We start from the raw sequence: 18,634 nt of genomic DNA, 5'->3' as shown, positions 1-18,634 counted from the left end.
CCTTGACAGGTATTCTGGTGGGTCCTACATCTCAAGGCTGTGTAAGTAGATTCTGACGCAAGCTTAGTAGTAGCCATTGCCCTGAACTCCCCCTAGTCTAAAACTGATCCTGATTAGACGTTTGCACAGAAGATCACTGTAGCTTTTGTGTGAGTGTGTGTGTATGTGTGTGTGTGTGTGTGTGTGTGGGGGGGGGGGTGTTGGGGACAATGTCAATATTTCTTTAGTTTTCTTCCCAAACCTCAGAGGTGCGCACAGGTCACTATAGGTTGTGTTATGCTGGGGATAGTATGGTCATTGTTCCTTTAATTCTCCTCACAAATTTCAGAGCTGTGCAAAGATGTTCACTACAGCTTGTACAAAAGTAGTGTACTGTTTATGAGTAAGAAGTTGGAGACATTACTGTGATCATTAGTTTTTATTTTCCTCACAAATATCGATGGTTATACATGTGACTGTCTTTTGGGGGAGAGTAAGGAGGTATTCTATATGTCTTACTGCAACAGGTCAAAGTATGCTATGTTCTGTTTATTTATTTATTTAATTTACAGTTTGACATCATACACACACACACAATGTCTGTCTTTTAATCTTGAGGCGGAGAAGTCATTCTGCATATATATTATTTATGCATCCTTGCAAGTATCTGTCTTCTCAGTTTATTGTGAACTGTTATTGTGTCATCTTTCAGCATTAAGCATTGTATACCACTTCTTCCTTAAAAATAAGATGGACTGTTTTTTTCTTTCCTTTTTCATAATTCTTGTTAAGGCCATCACCGGATCAAATGGTTGGAAAAAATTTTCTAACTAATGGCATACCAGTTCTGTCCAACAACTTTTGATTTACAAGTCTAGAGTTATGACTACAAGATTCACAAATGATATATATTATCTATATATTAGATCTAAATAGTTTCATTGTACTGATGGTTTGTTAAGTTACAATTCCACAAGACGAACCATCAAAACTTGCACCAATGAACCTAAGCAGAAGACTGGATAACGCAAATAAAAACGGTTTATTACAAACATGCCCTCTTTTCAAGAAGATTCAGTTGTTGAACAAAAGTGTTCTCCTCCTCATTATGTTGTACACTAATACTCTGCAAAGCTGTTACCTCATTAATGTGTTTGTTGTTTCAAGATATAAAGGCGTTTGGATTCATCTACAACACAGTCTTTGGACAATGAGTCAAAAATTGAGTGATATTTTAAACGCTCACTCCAACCCACTTTTGGGATTTTCTAATGAGGTTAACACCTTTGCAGAGTATTAGTGTACAACATAATGAGGAGAACATTTTTTGAACCTTCTTGAAAAGAGGGTATGTTTGTAATAAACCGTTTTTATTTGCGTTATCCAGTCTTCGTCTGCCTTTGTTTGCATTCCATTATGTGGACTGTGATTTTACTTTATATCTTGCTTTTTCTATGTTCGTTGTTTCACTTTATAAAGGCGTATGGATTCATCTACAACACAGCCTTTGGACACTGACTTATCTCAAGGAATCAGGGACAAATCCAGAAATAATCAGAGGCAATTAAGGACACTTTTAAACTATCAGTACTATTAACCTGAAACACTGACAGAATAAGAGCATGCAAATTAATATACATTTTCTGAAGTAAAGGAAGTCAACAAGTAATGACAAAAATTACAGTTGTGAAGTGTAATTCACAATCTTTTCATCAAAAGTCACCAGTTTTGGGAGGGATTAAGAGGGACACAGCTAAAATTAGAGTCAAAATCAGGGATGTCCCTAAAATCAGGGGGGGTGAAGAAGCATTCAGCTGTACCTTGTGATTTTACACCATTCTCATTCTTTCTTATGGAACAGATACACAACTGTCAACACCTGCAACAGAATGGCCTGCTTTATGGGAAGGGGTGTACTATATAGCCATTTTATTTCATTTATTACTGTACATACTGGGCATGCACATTATCCTGCAACCAATATCATACCCTACCACATTAACTGCATTTTCTACTGTTAATATCTGGTATTAACCATACAGTTTAGGACTGTAGTTCTTTTTTCCATGTTAGTGAACCACAGGAGTAGTAAACATATTTTCAGCAGGAATTTTAAAAAGAACCTGAAGCTAGGTCCAAGTGCTTATAGGCATTTATGATGTTAATATTAATCCTGACTATAAAATATGCCCTTTATTTCAGCATCTTTGGCAAAATATTACACAATTTTCTACAAAATGGGCCAGTCCGTCACTACCTTTGAACATACTACAAAGTTGTGATTACTGTTGTCAAGTATATGACAGCACTGAAACTAATGTCTAGCATTAGAGAACTGTTTGGACTGAAGCACCAATAAGCCGCAATACAGCATTACGGGGTACTACTCTCCTGAGATGCTGTCCTTTTGGATGAGACTTTAAACCAACATCCCAACTGCCTGAGTTGGTGGCAGCTTAGGTGGATATTAAAGATGTTTTTTTTCCTTTATGTAAAATCAAACCATAAATCATAAACAAAATCAATTGAATGTGTACCAGATAAATAAGTATTAAAGAAATACAATCAACATCCTTCTTAACGTGTTGCAAAGACTCGTGTTAGATTCCCTGACAGGGAGTGGTTGTGCCTTTTTTAAGCTCAGTGTGTCTGCAGATACTCTGCTGGGCTGTTACTACACAAGGATGCCTGAGGATATCTAACTGGACTTGACCTTAAAACCAAACTTCACTACATCTGGGAAGTATATCTATCTGAGCTTGTAATTTAAAGTGTGCTAGTGCTGATTTTAAACACTCTACTGTATTTTTGTGATGTGGTGTATTTCTGCATTTAGAATTGGTTATCTCCAGGTGAAAGAACGGGGAGCTGTTATAGTTCTGGATGAAATTTGCTACTTGTAGCAAAGGTGGTGTGTTATTCAAATGGACTATGTGCTCTGGTTTGTTGTTTAATGTCAGTGTGATGAGGATGTTGTCACCCTGCTGGACTGTGTCTACATAACGATGCCTGAGAACCTCAGAACTAAATCTCACTATGTCTGGGAAGTGATGCATATTCTGCAGTGGGGTTCCATGCTGTTGAGAACTATTTATGACCATTCCAATGTTCACACTGTCTGGTTCTGAAAAGAAATATGGAGTGGTGTCAACTCTGACACTTCCTTATTAGGTACTGTATTAAGTCCCCAATAGCTGTCTAACTGAACATGCCCACACATTCCTGCAGACCCATGGGAATGACTTACTTATTAAGTACTGTAGTAAGAGGACACCAAGGATTGAGAGCAGCTGAGATGTAAGAGTGAAGTTGTGTGCACCTAAGAGCAATGATTGACAGCCGTATCACTCAGGGTTAATTTCCCTCTTACTGCAGGCATATTACTTATTGTATCTTCCTCTACATTTGCCAGCTTTGGGCATTCTCAGCCAAAATATTCTACTTGCTGTTATTTGTAAATCTGTAGTAAAGCTACAGTTGTGGCACCCGAGACAATTTACAGTCACTGTTTTCAAGAAACCATTACTTTTTGTAGCTTTCGTTAATGTCTTTTGCACTCATCATTTGCTGTCTGTTGTAGTCATTCAAATCCCAAGTCCAGTCATAGCTGTAGACTACTGACTGTGTCAAACAGTACCAGAAAGAGAAGGTCTAGGGACCTGAATTTTTGTCTGCGACCTAAACAGAACATGCTGGAGAGACAGATGTGTCCCCCAGAGATTGACCCCCCTATGGAGCAGGTTTCCCCTCCATGTGAAGCTGAGTTTGTGTATTCCCCTGTTTAAGCACAACCTACACAAGTGGATGGGGAACAGGAAATTTATACCAGGCCTGGCACCCATGTCCCTTATGGACAGAGGTAGCTTACAAATGCCTGGCCCTCAATGTCCTATTTGGAAATAGGACATCATTACTCTTTCGGGAAAACTTGGATAGGATTTGAAAGCCCCCCCCCCCGCCAGGTCATTAGCCTAGTAACAGTCTATAAATATATGAATCTATTATTGTACTAAGCTGTTGTAATGGCATTTGAGCTGAATTATTTTTTATTAAGTTTTGTTGTGAGATGTGATACAAATCATTTGTACTATGCTGCTACAGAAGGACCAAGCCACGTTGGCAGTAGTTGCTTCACATATCCATTAGCTGTTGCTACTCTTTTTACTGACTTTTTGCCCCTAATTTATTGACACTGTACAAATATAATTGTAACTCTGCTGCTTTGACTCATGGTTTATCCTAAAGTTCCAATATACAGACCCATGTGACAAATTAAATTCATTATCACTCATTAGTATTCATTATTACCCCTTATTTCACCAGGCATCATGAAATCACAGTTTACCTCACTGTCTGCAGCTAGCCTGATAGGAACAAGAACATTGAGGCAATGCAAGAATTGCATCACGTTCTCTGGCAACTGTACTAATCTTGGAGGCCACAGACTGTACCCACCCTCTATTTCCTAGACAGATGGACAAGCCTTTTTACACTGAGGTACTTAAGCCTTTTACCCTGTGCGTAAACCACAAAGGCCTTCTAGATGAAGGTTTGGTATGCAGGACACTAACAGCACCACAATAACAGGCAAGTAACATACAAAGACAATACAGAAAACACAGCTACAAAAAGGGAGTCACTTAACTGGTAGGCTAGAGCCCTTAGGGCAGTGACGGTGAGACGGTATATCTGGTAATGTCTTAGTCATAGGTGACTCTATAGTCACACAGATGCAACACTCATCAGGCTGAGCAAAGACGAGTGACAGTCAGCTGCCTCTCAGGTGTCAGGATTCACATTGTTTCTAAAGGGCTCAAGTCCCTTCATCCTAAGTGCACATATAACATGGTTATTGCTATGTGGGAGTGAATAATATTAGACATACCTCCTTAGATCACATGAAGAGTAACATGATAAATCATATGAAGAAGGACATGATGGAGTTCTCAGAAAAGGAGTCTGCAAATGGTGTGAAATTAGTATTGAACAGTAACCTACCATCACTAAGATGTCACAATACGAACAGAAGAAAAGGAACTTCAATTATTGGCTTAGTTATTGGTGTTATTCAAAGAGGCTCCAATATATATCAGCTTTGGAGGAGATCAGCAGCCTGACTTACCACAAAACCCTTCTATCTTTAGAAAATACTCTGAGGCAAACCTAACACAGCCAACTGATAGCCTGATGAAGTTTAAGCACCCTCCTTAACTCAATGACCCCATCTCGTGTGTTGCCACATTTATGGATAATTTCTTTGGCCATCTCAAGGCATGCAGTGAGACATCTGTTCCCATGAGACATTAATATAATAGCAAATTTGGGAATAAATCCATACAGTGATGCCATAGTATAAAACTATATAGTAAGATGAAAAAACTCAGAACCTGTAAAGCAACCTTAATACCCAATCATCTAGAAATGAACTCAAAAAGATCAACAAACAACACACAAATGAAATCAAATCAGCCATCTTCAGTTGTCAAAAACCTTAGAAATAATGCTCAACAACATTCAGCACTAATACATAGCAACAAAAGTTAATCATACCCTTTGGACAGAGCCAACATATTACCAGACAAATTCAGCTCGAACTTCACTCCCCTCTCTCTCCTTAACTTTCCCCACCTTATTAGCATACCCACACCACCCCCTCTGGTCTTAGTTTAGGAGGCACTCTCTCTTCAAAATGAGTAGTTACCAGCTATGTACTCCCAGGATCAGTCTTTGGACCACTTCTCATTCTCTTTGGTATTTACTTCTCCGAGACCAAGGTTGACATCAAAGGCCTATGGCTGACCATGTTTGTAGATGACTGCAAACTTATAACAGTCATTTACTCCCCATCTAACTTCAAAGTTCTTCAGGAGGGACTAACATGCACCAGTAAGTGGTGCCTGGACCACAACCTAAGACTGAACACCAAGAAACACCGCAGTATGTCCTTTGGCAGAACTGGGTATCCATGTACATACCACATAAATGGCAACCCTCTGAAAGTTAACTCAGTTATTAGGGACCTGGATACTTTTGTTGACAACAAACTAGCCTCTGATTACTAAGTATCCACTGTTAGGAGATTCTTTTAACAAGCCAAACTAATCACCTGGGTCATTTCTTCCATACCCATGGAAGTTATCACCCATCTCTACTCCTCCCTCATCAGCCTCATAACAGTGTATAATGACCCTTTGGTAGGTGCTTGACTAAGCATACGACCCAGCTTGAGAGACTGTATTGTTTCCTCACTAAGGTAATCAACAGCATGTCTTCCTTGAGCTACCCAAACCACTTTAAAGTGCTGTCTCTCCTTTCTTTTTCTTACTAACTATTGAGATGATCTCTGTATAGCCTACAGACCATAGAAGGATCCAGACCCATACAACCTCCTGCACATCAGCAAACCTAACACCACACTTAACACCTACTTGAGGGATTCTAACCTCAACTGAAATATAAATCAGGACCTGCTGGAGCTATATAGGATACATTTTATTGATTATTTTAACAATTTGTTAACTGGGGTAGTGCACTGTTCCCACTGGATTCATTCCAGTCTCAGCCCAGAATTTGAACACACATCAAGTGGAAAAACGAAAAATAATTTATATAAGAAAAGAGCACGCTAAAAACAAAGGAATAGTTAATATATAATACAGAACATGATTTAAGAAGGTAGTCAACAGAAACTGCTATGTCCAATAAACAGTTAGAACAGCAACATGTTAGGAGTTAGAGAAGAGATGCTATAGTGAAAATAACAGGTAGTATGTATCGGAGATTAAGGACACTAGGTCATGTGACCTGAAGCACAGCCTTTACAAGCAGCTTGTGCTGAGAGATGTTTAAGTTGTGCCCGAGAGCAGTAGTAGTTAGAGAGGTCTTAAGGATTTGAGGAAGATCCATCCAGAGTTTGGGTCTTTTATAGAAGAGACTTCCTTTGGATAAAAAACAAAGCAACTCCATGACCCTCCTTTAAGCATAAACCGAAAGGAAAAATGGACAATTGCAAACATACCCACAGTCCAACCCTTGAAGCCCTTATTAAAAGGGCTCTAGACCAAGTACAAATCAGTCATACCAATGGGTACCTACCATTTGGGATTCTGTGACTAGAGTACTAATGGTCTTCTGTCTCAACAGCCTAGCATCATCATCATCATCAGCCCCCCTTTTTTCCCATTTTTCTACATGGGGTTGGGGTATCATGTTAACTGTAGCCAACTCTCTCAATTCAGTGCCACACTCCTGCCTGACTGTCACAGATCTTCTTTCATGCCATCCATCTACCACTTTGCTGGATGTCCTCATTTCCTCTTACCTTCTTCCTGTCTGTCCCAAATCTTCCTCACCAGATTGTTTTCTGCTTTTCTACACACGTGCCCAAACCATCGTTATCTGTTCTCTTTGATCTTTTCTGCAATTGGGGCTACTTTAGCTTCTGCTCTTACATCCTGATTTCTTCACCTGTCCCACAGTGTTCATCCTACAACCTTTCTCAGGCAATATATTTCCATCACCTCTAGCTTCTTTAACTGTTCTGCCTTTACTGCCCATGTTTCTGTACCATACAGTAGTACTGGTCACACCACTGTCTTGTACACCTTACTTTTCAGCCTAGCATTAACCTATAAACCTATGAACAAGTAAAATAAGACATGAAGAGTGAAACTGATATCCAGTTTTGCATACCTATACTATAATCTTATTACAAACAAGAGTATTTTCTGTTCTGCTTTATTTGATCTATTACCACATTTCTCCAACCAAACTTCCCATAATAAATAATATATTCTCATTTAGATGTTGCTCACATCCCTTCACAAAGTCCATAGCAAATAATAGCTTCTTTCAAATCCTGAAAGTATACTCACTTCTTTCTTTTAATTTATGCTGTAATAACTTCCAAAACCCTTTATTTTTTCATATTGGCTTCCACTCATCAATATTTCTTGTATCTCCTATAAAATTGAACACCTCCACAAAATTCTACCTGTTCTCCTTTTCCAAGCAATTCATTCCACACTTAATTTCACAAAATATTGTATCCGCCAAACTTCCATACCTTTATAAAACTGATAGCTGTGCTCAATTCTCCTGATATATTACATTCATCCTATCAATATCTTTTTTTTTACTGAAAATAATGTAAAAGGTATTTCCAAAGTCTTCCCAGAATGGTATGCACTGTTTTTTTACACAGTCCTGTATTCTTTTTCTTCCTTAGAGACGAATACTAACTTTGCATACTTCTCTCATCTTCTCTTCCCTCTCCAAAATCCTGTCCCATTCAGATATTCTCTCTGTTTCACTTCTCATTCTTCTACGTTTCTACACTCTTGTTTACATTCCTTCATCAATTTTCAATTTAAATCACATAACAGTTCAGCCCTCGTCTTAGTGCTTTGGTTTTGTTTGACCTTTGCTAAACAACTGAAGTTGTGGCAATATGATTATACTGCTAGTGACTGAAAATAACAGCAATTTTTGACTTCAAATACACATTGTAACTAACACAATAGTTTGTTTATGACTGTTAGAGTGAAGAACTTTTACTGCAGACTTTTTACCTCAAAAGGTTTCTGCTAATCTGTCACCCCTTAATGCAGGATCAGTTTGAATTCAAACAAGGTCAGAGACCAGCAACACTGACATTTTTGTACTGACTTGCATTTTCAGCAGCAGCAGTTGCAGAGAGTTATTTCAAGTACAGGTCTGCATTTACAAATACATCAGTTTTTGATATGGCTTAGTACTCATTTCACCTAATAAAATAAGAAGGAAGTCAAATGGCTAGTAATCCCTGTTATACGCAATTATCTTCAGGATAAAAATCAAAGTGATCTATCCACTGATGGGAAGCTTTTATATTTCCTGGACATAGTAAATGCTTTGTAATAAACAAAATCTAGCAGCAGACTGGCCGATACCCTGAAATGTCATATTAATACTAAATGAAGCTGCCCAGAAACAAGTTATTATACCATTTGTAGACTTATTGCCTCTTCAATGTTTTAATGGCCTGTCTTAGCAGAAATGTGATTATGTCTATAACCAACCACATATACTTATACCTACTTTTTTTGTCTTATTTCTTTTGGATGTCTGATACATTGCAACCGATTACTCGGTTCTGTCCACAATTATGTTTTATACTGTCCACAATTTATAACTTCGGTCCACTTTTTAAATTTCTTCCGGTACCCAAACCATCAGTTTTCACTTGATAACTTCTGTCCAAAGGCCTACATGATCTGAAAATCTGCCATTACTTGCTTATAAAACTTATTTCCAAAAGTAAAAATTGCCCTGTATCCTGTCTTCTCTTACAGCACACAAACTTCTTAACACCTAACTCTTCTTTCCTCCCTCTTCTTTTTACTTCACACAAATTGCTATTAAAATATAGTCACAAAACGTCAGATCCACAACACACAAATGGTTTAATCTAAGCCAACCTTTCATGACTATACTTTGCTGTACTAGGGCCATAGCAGACTATTTTCTGCAATTTCCCTAAAAATAATAATAATAATAACAGTATCACTTGTCTTTTTTTTGCACTTGAAAGACAAAACAAACATTCACAATCGTAACATCCTATGTCATAACAAAAGTACCCCTAGCGCTCCTCCCTGACAGGTATCCAGGAGCATCCTATAGCAAGATTGATTTGAAGAAACAAAAAAATGCCCTGAAACTGTTTTGACTTGCAGCAACTACATGCATACAGAAGAAAGGTTCCGTGTATTATGTGTAGAAATGTATTTTTTAATAAAAATGTGATTGTGGGATATTTGTAACATGTCTCAGTATCCAAATTAAAGAAACAATACAACTAGAAGTTTGGACATGTTTGTGGGGAAATACTATATCACCAAGTATGAAAAATGGAGAAATAGAGCACCTACCCAACCAGATGTTTTTGGAAGCCAGTTTGTATTCAACATCTCGGGCAACCCAATGTGGCTTTTGAATCTGGAAAGGCTGGTCATTTTTGTGTTCATTGTAAAAAAAAATAGATTTCTGAATATTGTGGGGAAAGACAAGTGTATTAAATGCATTACATGTATAAAGAAATTAACTGCAGTGAGGGAGACAGATGGAACTTCAAGATAGGAAGAAAGGAATGCAAAAAATGGAAAGGAGGCAAATGGTAGACAACATAAAAGTCGGAGAGAGGAGGAAGGAAGTAGGGGAAAGGAGGAAAGATTAGAAAGAACAGGACATAAATACTAGTAGCAGTAGACTTGAGTTGTGATGAAGCACAAACAAAAATAGCTGTTGTAAAAAATGAATCCAATGAGGAAACAGAACTGATTACAAAAGAATGAAGTCAAGTCTAAATCTGGATAAGTAGAAGAACAGAAGAAAAAAAAACAAATCAGGAGGTGACAAGTGATTTTGATTTTCTTCTAGTTCAATCATTTGGCATATTTGGGGAATTTTGAAAATGGTCAAAAGGAAGAAATCTGATGTATGTCTTAGACAAGATAATATATTTATTGGAGAAAGGGACTGAAGACAAGCACAGCCCTTTGGGCTATTCTTGTGTATTACCGTTAATAATGCAGTTTCCATTTCAAATGCCACATCATATTAATCTATCTGAGAAAAAGCAAAACCTTATCTAAAACCTTGATGTTCGTATGACGTATCTGCACTGGTTACAGAGCTTGAGTTAAAAAATTACAGTAGTTTGTTGTGAGCTGACTTCCTGTTGCATCTTTGAGCCACAAAACAAATCTTCACATTTCCACTGCAGCAACTGCCACTTCACAAACATCAGATTTCATCCTCTCCCCACATATTCTCTCACCTCTTATTAGTATTCAGCCCGGCTAGAGACATGACTTGCAGTCCTTATAACTTGTGGCATAGTTATATTCTTCTCAGTTATTTATATTACCAGAAGATTACTTCAATGTACTACACTCATTTATGTGGTATGCTGATCCATTTTAGCACTATTTTGTTCCATCAGATCAATCCAGACAGCGCCCCAGGCACAGCATTTTTTGAGTACGACGATTGCCTCTTATTTCTTGAGTAGACAGTCCACTGCCACATAGCTCAACCACCATCTCCTCCAATTGTTCTCCTCTACAATGATCATCTCATCCCTCTTCATGATTTTTTGCCATGGCTCAGTCTTCTGGCACCTAGGGATCCCCTTGAAAATGGTTGGGGAATTTTTCTGGGTGTCCTTGCCAAATTTCTCAGTGTGTATAAATATTACCTTAGGTCTCCCCTAAAAATATGCCACAGGTGTAAATGCACTAACCCTGTCACTAAAAAGTAAATAACAGTAATTAATACTTGATGATTGGAAATATGACCGAAATGTGTACACATATGTTTCAATATTTTTGCTGGATGTTATTTTGTCTTTTATTTTTAACCTAGATTCACAGTTTTGGCTGGTCTGGCCTAGTGACCACCAGGCATATTCAGGTGCTATGTGTTTTTCACAAGGAATACTGTCACTATACTGTATAAAAGAGGGCACAGTTTAATTTAACTGTATATTTATTTTTCTTATATTTATGTATACACAGAGTAATATTTACTGTTTACTGATTTGTATCACCTGTTTTCAATCATAATATATTGAGATGTCGAAGTTTTACTCAACAGTGTAAATGTAATCTTTTGAATTCCAAATAATAACAATAATAAACAATACATAAATAAATATGCATATCTTTCACCATATCCATATAAATTTACAAATGTGGTACAAAAGCACTGTGGATAGTATACAAATTTATGTGCTCACTAAAGACTAAATGCAGACAATAAAGAAAAGGATGTGCAAATGCCATGGCTGATTATTGACTGCAAAATAACAAGCAGATGGCTGTATCTTCTTTAAAGAGTAAACTCTGATATAAAAGAACATACCAGTTTCAGCATCCATGGACTGCCACGGCATGTAGCAAAGCATCCAAACAGACCAAAGACAATAATAGAGGATCCAGTACCAATCAGAACATAGGGAGCATTTGTTGAGTTTTCCGCAATCAGAGAAATGTAGTTACCCAGTGTGAACTTCCCCCATGCACCAACAGCTAACAGAATAACTCCTGTGATCTGGAAGAAGAAACAAAGAAAATACATTATAAAGTTTTTAACTGTCACCGTTAATCAATCTGAAATATGAACAGAGCTGTCATTACTGGCATTTAGAACAATCACATGATATTGATACTGAAAATGAGCTTTTAAATGCAAAAAAAAAAAGAAAAATCAGCAAACACAAATAAATGTATTTTTGACAAGGTTACAGCACTCCGCTGTAGACAATTGGAAAAAAATAGCATATACAGGGTTAATTAAGAAGAAAATGACTTAAAAACGTGCATGCATATTATTGGTAATAGTATATGGCCAAACGTCATGCACATCATTTGCAATCATACAAGGCAGGTGTGTGCTGCAAACCACATACCAGAGTCCTATATCAGCAATGTGGCAAGTACGTACACAAAGCTCCCTACTGAAATGTCAGCACTCAAAATGCAAAGTGCTGACAAACCAAAAAAACCCCAAAAAAGACCGAAAACAGAAGGGCAAATCTTGAAAATCACTCTTCTCCTTTAAACTTATTTTTGCAGGGGGACAAGTCACCCTGCACCCCACACCCCAGAACTTATATACGCCAACTCCGAGACTGCCACCTCAGAGAAAAGGGAATATTCTGAGAAATGGCATTTCAGACTTAGTTTATATAAGTCCATTCTTTCAGCTATTCGGTCTCCATGTTTCAGGATTCGCTGTAGTGGGGCCCAACATTTCAAAATGGTTACCACACAAATCATATTTGGAGTGCAGATTTATAGCTAGCATGCAAATAGTTGCCTAAACTGCACAGCAGCATCAGAATTTACAGGTATCCAACTGCTGATGTAAAGTACAAAAATCCATAGTCTGATATGTGAAGATGAAGTAATACGGATATGTAGAGCAGCATAACATTGTAGCATCATCATTACTTGCACAGACAGCACATGGAGAGTGTACTGTGAAAAAGGAATGCAGTGGCACATCATGTTACAAAGACATACATCTGGAGTGTTTCTCCCCAGGCTTCCACTGAAAATTGGCTTAGTTCCAAGTCGGACTTTCCCGGTAAACAAATGTTAAATAAATAAAAAAAAAAAAAATGTGCATTACAGCATACACAAACACACAGTCTCAGACACACTTGTCCCAACTGCCACATATACAATGGTCCAGTTGAACATGTGACAGTTGGAGGTGTTAACCAAATGGATCTCCACGATTAGCATATGTGACAATGTGGTACCTTCTACAGTCATAGGTGATAAGATTATCATTTTTTTACATCGCTGTTGCTCATGAGTGAAGAAGACTGTGCGACAGTGCTCCCAGTGGCCTGGAGGTATGTTACACTACTGTTTACCTCCATGCTCCCTGTGCTGTTTTATGAACTTCCCCACCCAAGAGGACACACTATACTACACATGCACAAATGGTGTCACTTGGCTGCTGACTATATGCACACCCGACAGGCAAATCAGCTACTTCCCCACCACAGCTGCACAGTGTAGACAGGTAGAGTGAGATGCCCAACGGTGCATTATTCATGACTGCATTGTATTTATATGTCATTAGCACAATTTAAGTTTATGAATCATGCTAACGACTTGATAGGATATTAAACACAGTGTGCACAGCTAGCTTTTGCTGAGTCTTAACTAGGGCAGGGCAACGGGAACAGCTGTTCTAGGAGTTAGCTACTAGGGGCGCGATCAACAGATATTAATAAGGGGAAAGTGCATCACTGGCATTACAGCTTCATAAATGAATGTGGAGAGAACATTCCGTGTTGTGGCTGAAGCATGGTGTGTGATACTAACCAAGGCAACATGCTTGTTAAACTTACAAGAAGCTGAGTTTGCTGTAGTTACAGAACACAAGAGTGGTGTTTTGGTCCTCAAGTTTGGGAAGGCCTGCTTTTTTTGCTCCCCAACTTTGAGTTGAGGGGTTCCCAGTGTGAGGATCTGACCATTACCTATTTACAGTTCTGACCTTATGTAACTGTGTACTACATTTACAAATTTGGTGGTCCATCTATTCCAGAGTTTTTCAAAGAGTACAAGTTACACTATAAGCAGTGAAGCTTGTACCACCAAAGTAGTATTGGTCCTCACGCTGGAAAAGCACCAGTGCAGTTTAGATTACACTATACTCAGTTTATGCTACAGTACCAGTGCAGTTTAGATTACACTGTACTCAGTTTATGCTACAGTACCAGTGCAGTTTAGATTACACTACACTCAGTTTATGCTACAGTACCAGTGCAGTTTAGATTACACTGTACTCAATTTATGCTACAGTACCAGTGCAATTTAGATTACACTATACTCAATTTATGCTACAGTACCAGTCCAGTTTAGATTACACTATACTCAGTTATGCTACAGTTGGGATTGTTATTGAACTGTGAGATTTGATACTGCAAATCCTTGCACTACAAATTCCTGTAAAAAAAAAAAAAAACAGAAAATTCTGAAAGGGACTGCTACACCTTTATACTATTTTGTGGGATGGCTTCACCCAGTAAGAGAGTATGCTGATGAGAACATGCATTCAGGTTACACCACAGCCTTGCAGTAAGCGAGTTAGCTCTCTACAATTTGTGACAAAAATCATACATCTCAACCTTGTAGTGCAAGAAATCTGGACAAAGCTACAAATAATGGGGGATAAAGGTCCAAAATCAAGGACAGATTTTAATTTAGTTCTTATAAAGTGAGAAGGTTGCTAGAACAACAGGTTTTGAGTTAGCATGCATTTTTTGAAGGATATGAAATCTGAAATTATTATTTAATGATATCCCCTATTGAAAAACACACATTTTATGAGGAACAGACCAAAATATGAGGGAAAAATCTAGGCATTCTAAAAATCTGGAGAGTTAAAAGGTATAATATGTTTGGGAATAAAGGCTAAAAGTACCATGCCTGTATCTCCACATTTGCATGAGGTACTGAGGGCAGTTCCTCAATGTCCATTTGCAAGTAATCTATTAGTCTGAGCTACATTAATTCATACTTTGTTTTCCCATGTTTGTTTGCTTATTACAGATTGTAGTGAGTTTTATAAAATTACCATTTATATTACTAAAAATAATAGCAAATAAATGGATTGTCAACTCTAAAATGTCCGTAACTGTGTGTGTGTGTTTGTGTGTGTGTGTGTGTGTGTGTGTGTGTGTGTGTGTGTGTGTGTGTGTGTGTGTGTGTGTGATAGAAAGAAAGGCCCAGTAATTTTTTTGCATCTCCTGCTTGCCTAGTAAATTCTGTGGATGGTGATGTCTGTTTATGGGGTCACTGTCGGGGTCAATGTGCCTCGACAGCACTGAATGGAATACGTAGCCTGTTTTCTCCAGGTGACATATTTGCTTATTAATGCCAGCACTCTGCCTGCCTTCACTGCCATTTTGCAGCACTTATTGCTGACCTTTCATTACCTGATTACAAGTGCACCTTGGCTCCCTTCTGCTTCTGTTGCTTCTGCATCCAGTTGTGTTCTGCATTTGTTTGATTTTGTTTCTCATTCTGTTTTGAATTTAAGTAGCCATTTTGTGTATCAGACTGTTACTTATCTTTGTGTCATCAGCAAAATGGAACACTGTTCATTTTAGACAATCTGTAATGTCACTTACACCATCAACAGAAAGGCAGCCCCATCAACAGAAAGGCAGCCCCATTACTGACCCGACATGCCATTATTAATTCATTTAGTATCATTTTTTTGAACAGTCATTTACTTTCATGCCCCCCCCCCCCCAGTCCTACTATGCTCTCACTTTTGCCAGTACTACCACAATAAGACTTATTCCATGACTAATTTGTTATACTGTCAGATGTAATGTGGCAATATAATTGGGTATCACATACACTCATGTTCTGGTTTACAGCTGGATATTTCAACCAAGGAACTCTTGGACTTGTCTAGAATGATCTTCTGATGTAAAGCCATGCTGTCTTGGATCAAGTGTTCCAATGACTTTCACATATGTTAACATTACCTTATTCAAAAAATCAGAAAAAAACGATTACATTGTAGCTACAACTAATATCAAACTGACAGGCCAAAAGTCTCCAACTGTTGCCTTTCTTCTAACTCTTACAAAGGGAAGTCACATATGACACCTGTTATGTTTTTCAGGGAACTCCTATGGTTTGCTGAAAAACTCTGTGGCTTTAGGGGCTCTTCACTCAGAGCTTTAAGCTGAATTTCAGAAGTTCCAGTTTCCTTATGTACCATTATTCTTTGAGGTTCCACTTAAGACCCCCCCATGAATATGCTGTATCAACTCCATTTCCCTCTCCACATCTAGTGCCCCACAGGGTCACTCATATATGTGTTAAGTATTCTGCCACTTTCTAAGTTACCATGTTACGTCAATAAACACAGATCAACGAGAAAGATCAGATGCAATGCTCTTCTTCGTACATGCTCACAGTTCAACTATTAGTTCACAATATTTCTAACAATGTGTTGTGTGTGGTGCTTGTGTATCACTGATGCTAAGAAAGGGTGAATAAAGGTTCTACAGAAAGATTCAGATTTTCCCACTGAGCTTTTGTTTCTTCTGTTGAAGACTTGAATAATGCTTTATGTATGCAGTTTAACTTATTCCTGCTAGACACATGAATATCACTACTTTGATATGACGTATTGTAAAAGGTAAGCACTGTCAGAGTCCAGTAACAACACGGCTTCTTCATCCATCCAGTGTTCCAGTGGATCAGTCCATCCTACCATCAGAGCAGGATTAGCCAGTCTCTCTTGACTTTTAAAAATATTTTAGTTATCTTTTTAAGAAAGGCTTATGAATTTATTTGATTTTTTTTATAAATACTGTAAACCTATTATTCATGCAGCAGTTTTGTGTTTTTTAATTTACCCCATTTGCTTTTGATGTTTGATTTTGTATATGCAATTAACTATAAAGGTGTCTTATAAAAATAAATTTCCTTTACAGCGCCATTGCTAAATGAAGCAGACATGTACTTCCTCTTTCCTTATCCCATACTGAACACAACGCTACCTGAAGCGGATATGTACTTCCTCTTTCCCTATATGCTCTGCCATCTGTTTCATTACAAATTCTGCTGCATTTGCATTGCTGGGAGCTTCCTGGATCACCTGGTGCAGAAGTTCTCTAGCCATACGAATCCACCACAGACATTTTATGTTTACAGAATTATTAACGTGGCCGCAGTCTGATATGACAGCATAAATCAACTTATGCATATTACAAGCCTCAGTGTGGACATCCTTCTCATTGCAAAATTAAGTTAATCTAAAAAAAATCAAGAAATACAGGTCAAGTTTCCCAGTTGTAGGACTTTTGCAATATTTGCAGTGTTACCAGGCATTCAGAGGTGTAGCCAGAAATTTATATTCCACACTCCAAAAACTATATTCTTGCACTGTACAGCACATGTACAAATTAGACACATCTCTCAAAATGCTTTGTCTTACACACTGAAGAAATAATGCAGCATTTCAGCTGTTGCCACCTATAACTATGAAATAGGTTGTTTTTCAGATCAATAAATCTACTTGTATTCAGTTTAGACTTTTTTGCACTAAGCACTAGTTATATATAGGCCACTTTTCAGCACTGAGCTCCACATTGTTTTTGAGGAATGCTCAATAAACACTCCATTGAATATATACTGAGATTACCTGGCTACACCTTTGCAGATATTACAACCTTTTCTTACAGAGACTGAAGGCACAGCCATTCTACAGATTTGTCATTAAGCTCCTCAGACACTCAGCCAAGTCTTCTGCTTTTTCCCATATTCATTAATGTATAATGCCACCCATTTACAAGATCTTAGAAATAATTAATCTGTTGATGGTCCTGTCTATGGTGGCACCTGATGGTACAGTCCATCCTGGTACCTGCACTATATATTGTGCAGTGGAGGTGGCACCTGATGGTACAGTCCATCCCGGTACCTGCACTATATATTGTGCAGTGGAAGTGGCACCTGATGGTACAGTCCATCCTGGTACCTGCACTATATATTGTGCAGTGGAGGTGGCACCTGATGGTACAGTCCATCCTGGTACCTGCACTATATATTTTGCAGTGGAGGTGGCACCTGATGGTACAGTCCATCCTGGTACCTGCACTATATATTGTGCAGTGGAGGTGGCACCTGATGGTACAGTCCATCCTGGTACCTGCACTATATATTGTGCAGTGGAGGTGGCACCTGATGGTACAGTCCATCCTGGTACCTGCACTATATATTGTGCAGTGGAGGTGGCACCTGATGGTACAGTCCATCCTGGTACCTGCACTATATATTGTGCAGCGGATAACAGTAATGAAGAGGAGGAGCCGGGGAAGGTTGAAGCGACACTCTGACCGTATGTACACAAAAATGGGAAAATGTAGTTGTGGATGGATGGACACAATGACTATCTCATTTGAAAACGGTTTTGTTAATGATGCAGCCTTTTTTCTTTCCACTGAATACTTCAGATATGGTTTTACAAGCACCAACAAAGAGGTCTGGAAAGGCAGGCATAAGAACAAGGTCCTACTGCGGACTTGATATTATCAGTGTTATTTCTACTCTGACCTTTCACAAACAGG

General features: G+C 38.3%; 1 protein-coding gene across 2 annotated transcripts in view; it reads right to left on the bottom strand.

The window, feature by feature from the left end:
• The window catches only part of TSPAN7 (tetraspanin 7), a 769,211-nt gene that overhangs the window by 146,389 nt on the left and 604,188 nt on the right, over positions 1 to 18,634 (bottom strand). For both annotated transcript variants that reach the window (XM_044072310.1, XM_044072309.1), the window contains exon 2: positions 11,884 to 12,072. In XM_044072310.1, the coding sequence (XP_043928245.1) occupies positions 11,884 to 12,072 (189 nt within the window). The remainder of the gene's footprint in view (positions 1 to 11,883; positions 12,073 to 18,634) is intronic.

This window comes from Protopterus annectens, chromosome 5.part0, assembly GCF_019279795.1.
Source record: "Protopterus annectens isolate FY-2018-M chromosome 5.part0, PAN1.0, whole genome shotgun sequence".
Lineage (NCBI taxonomy): Eukaryota > Metazoa > Chordata > Ceratodontiformes > Protopteridae > Protopterus > Protopterus annectens.
This window is presented reverse-complemented; position numbering and strand designations above follow the sequence as displayed.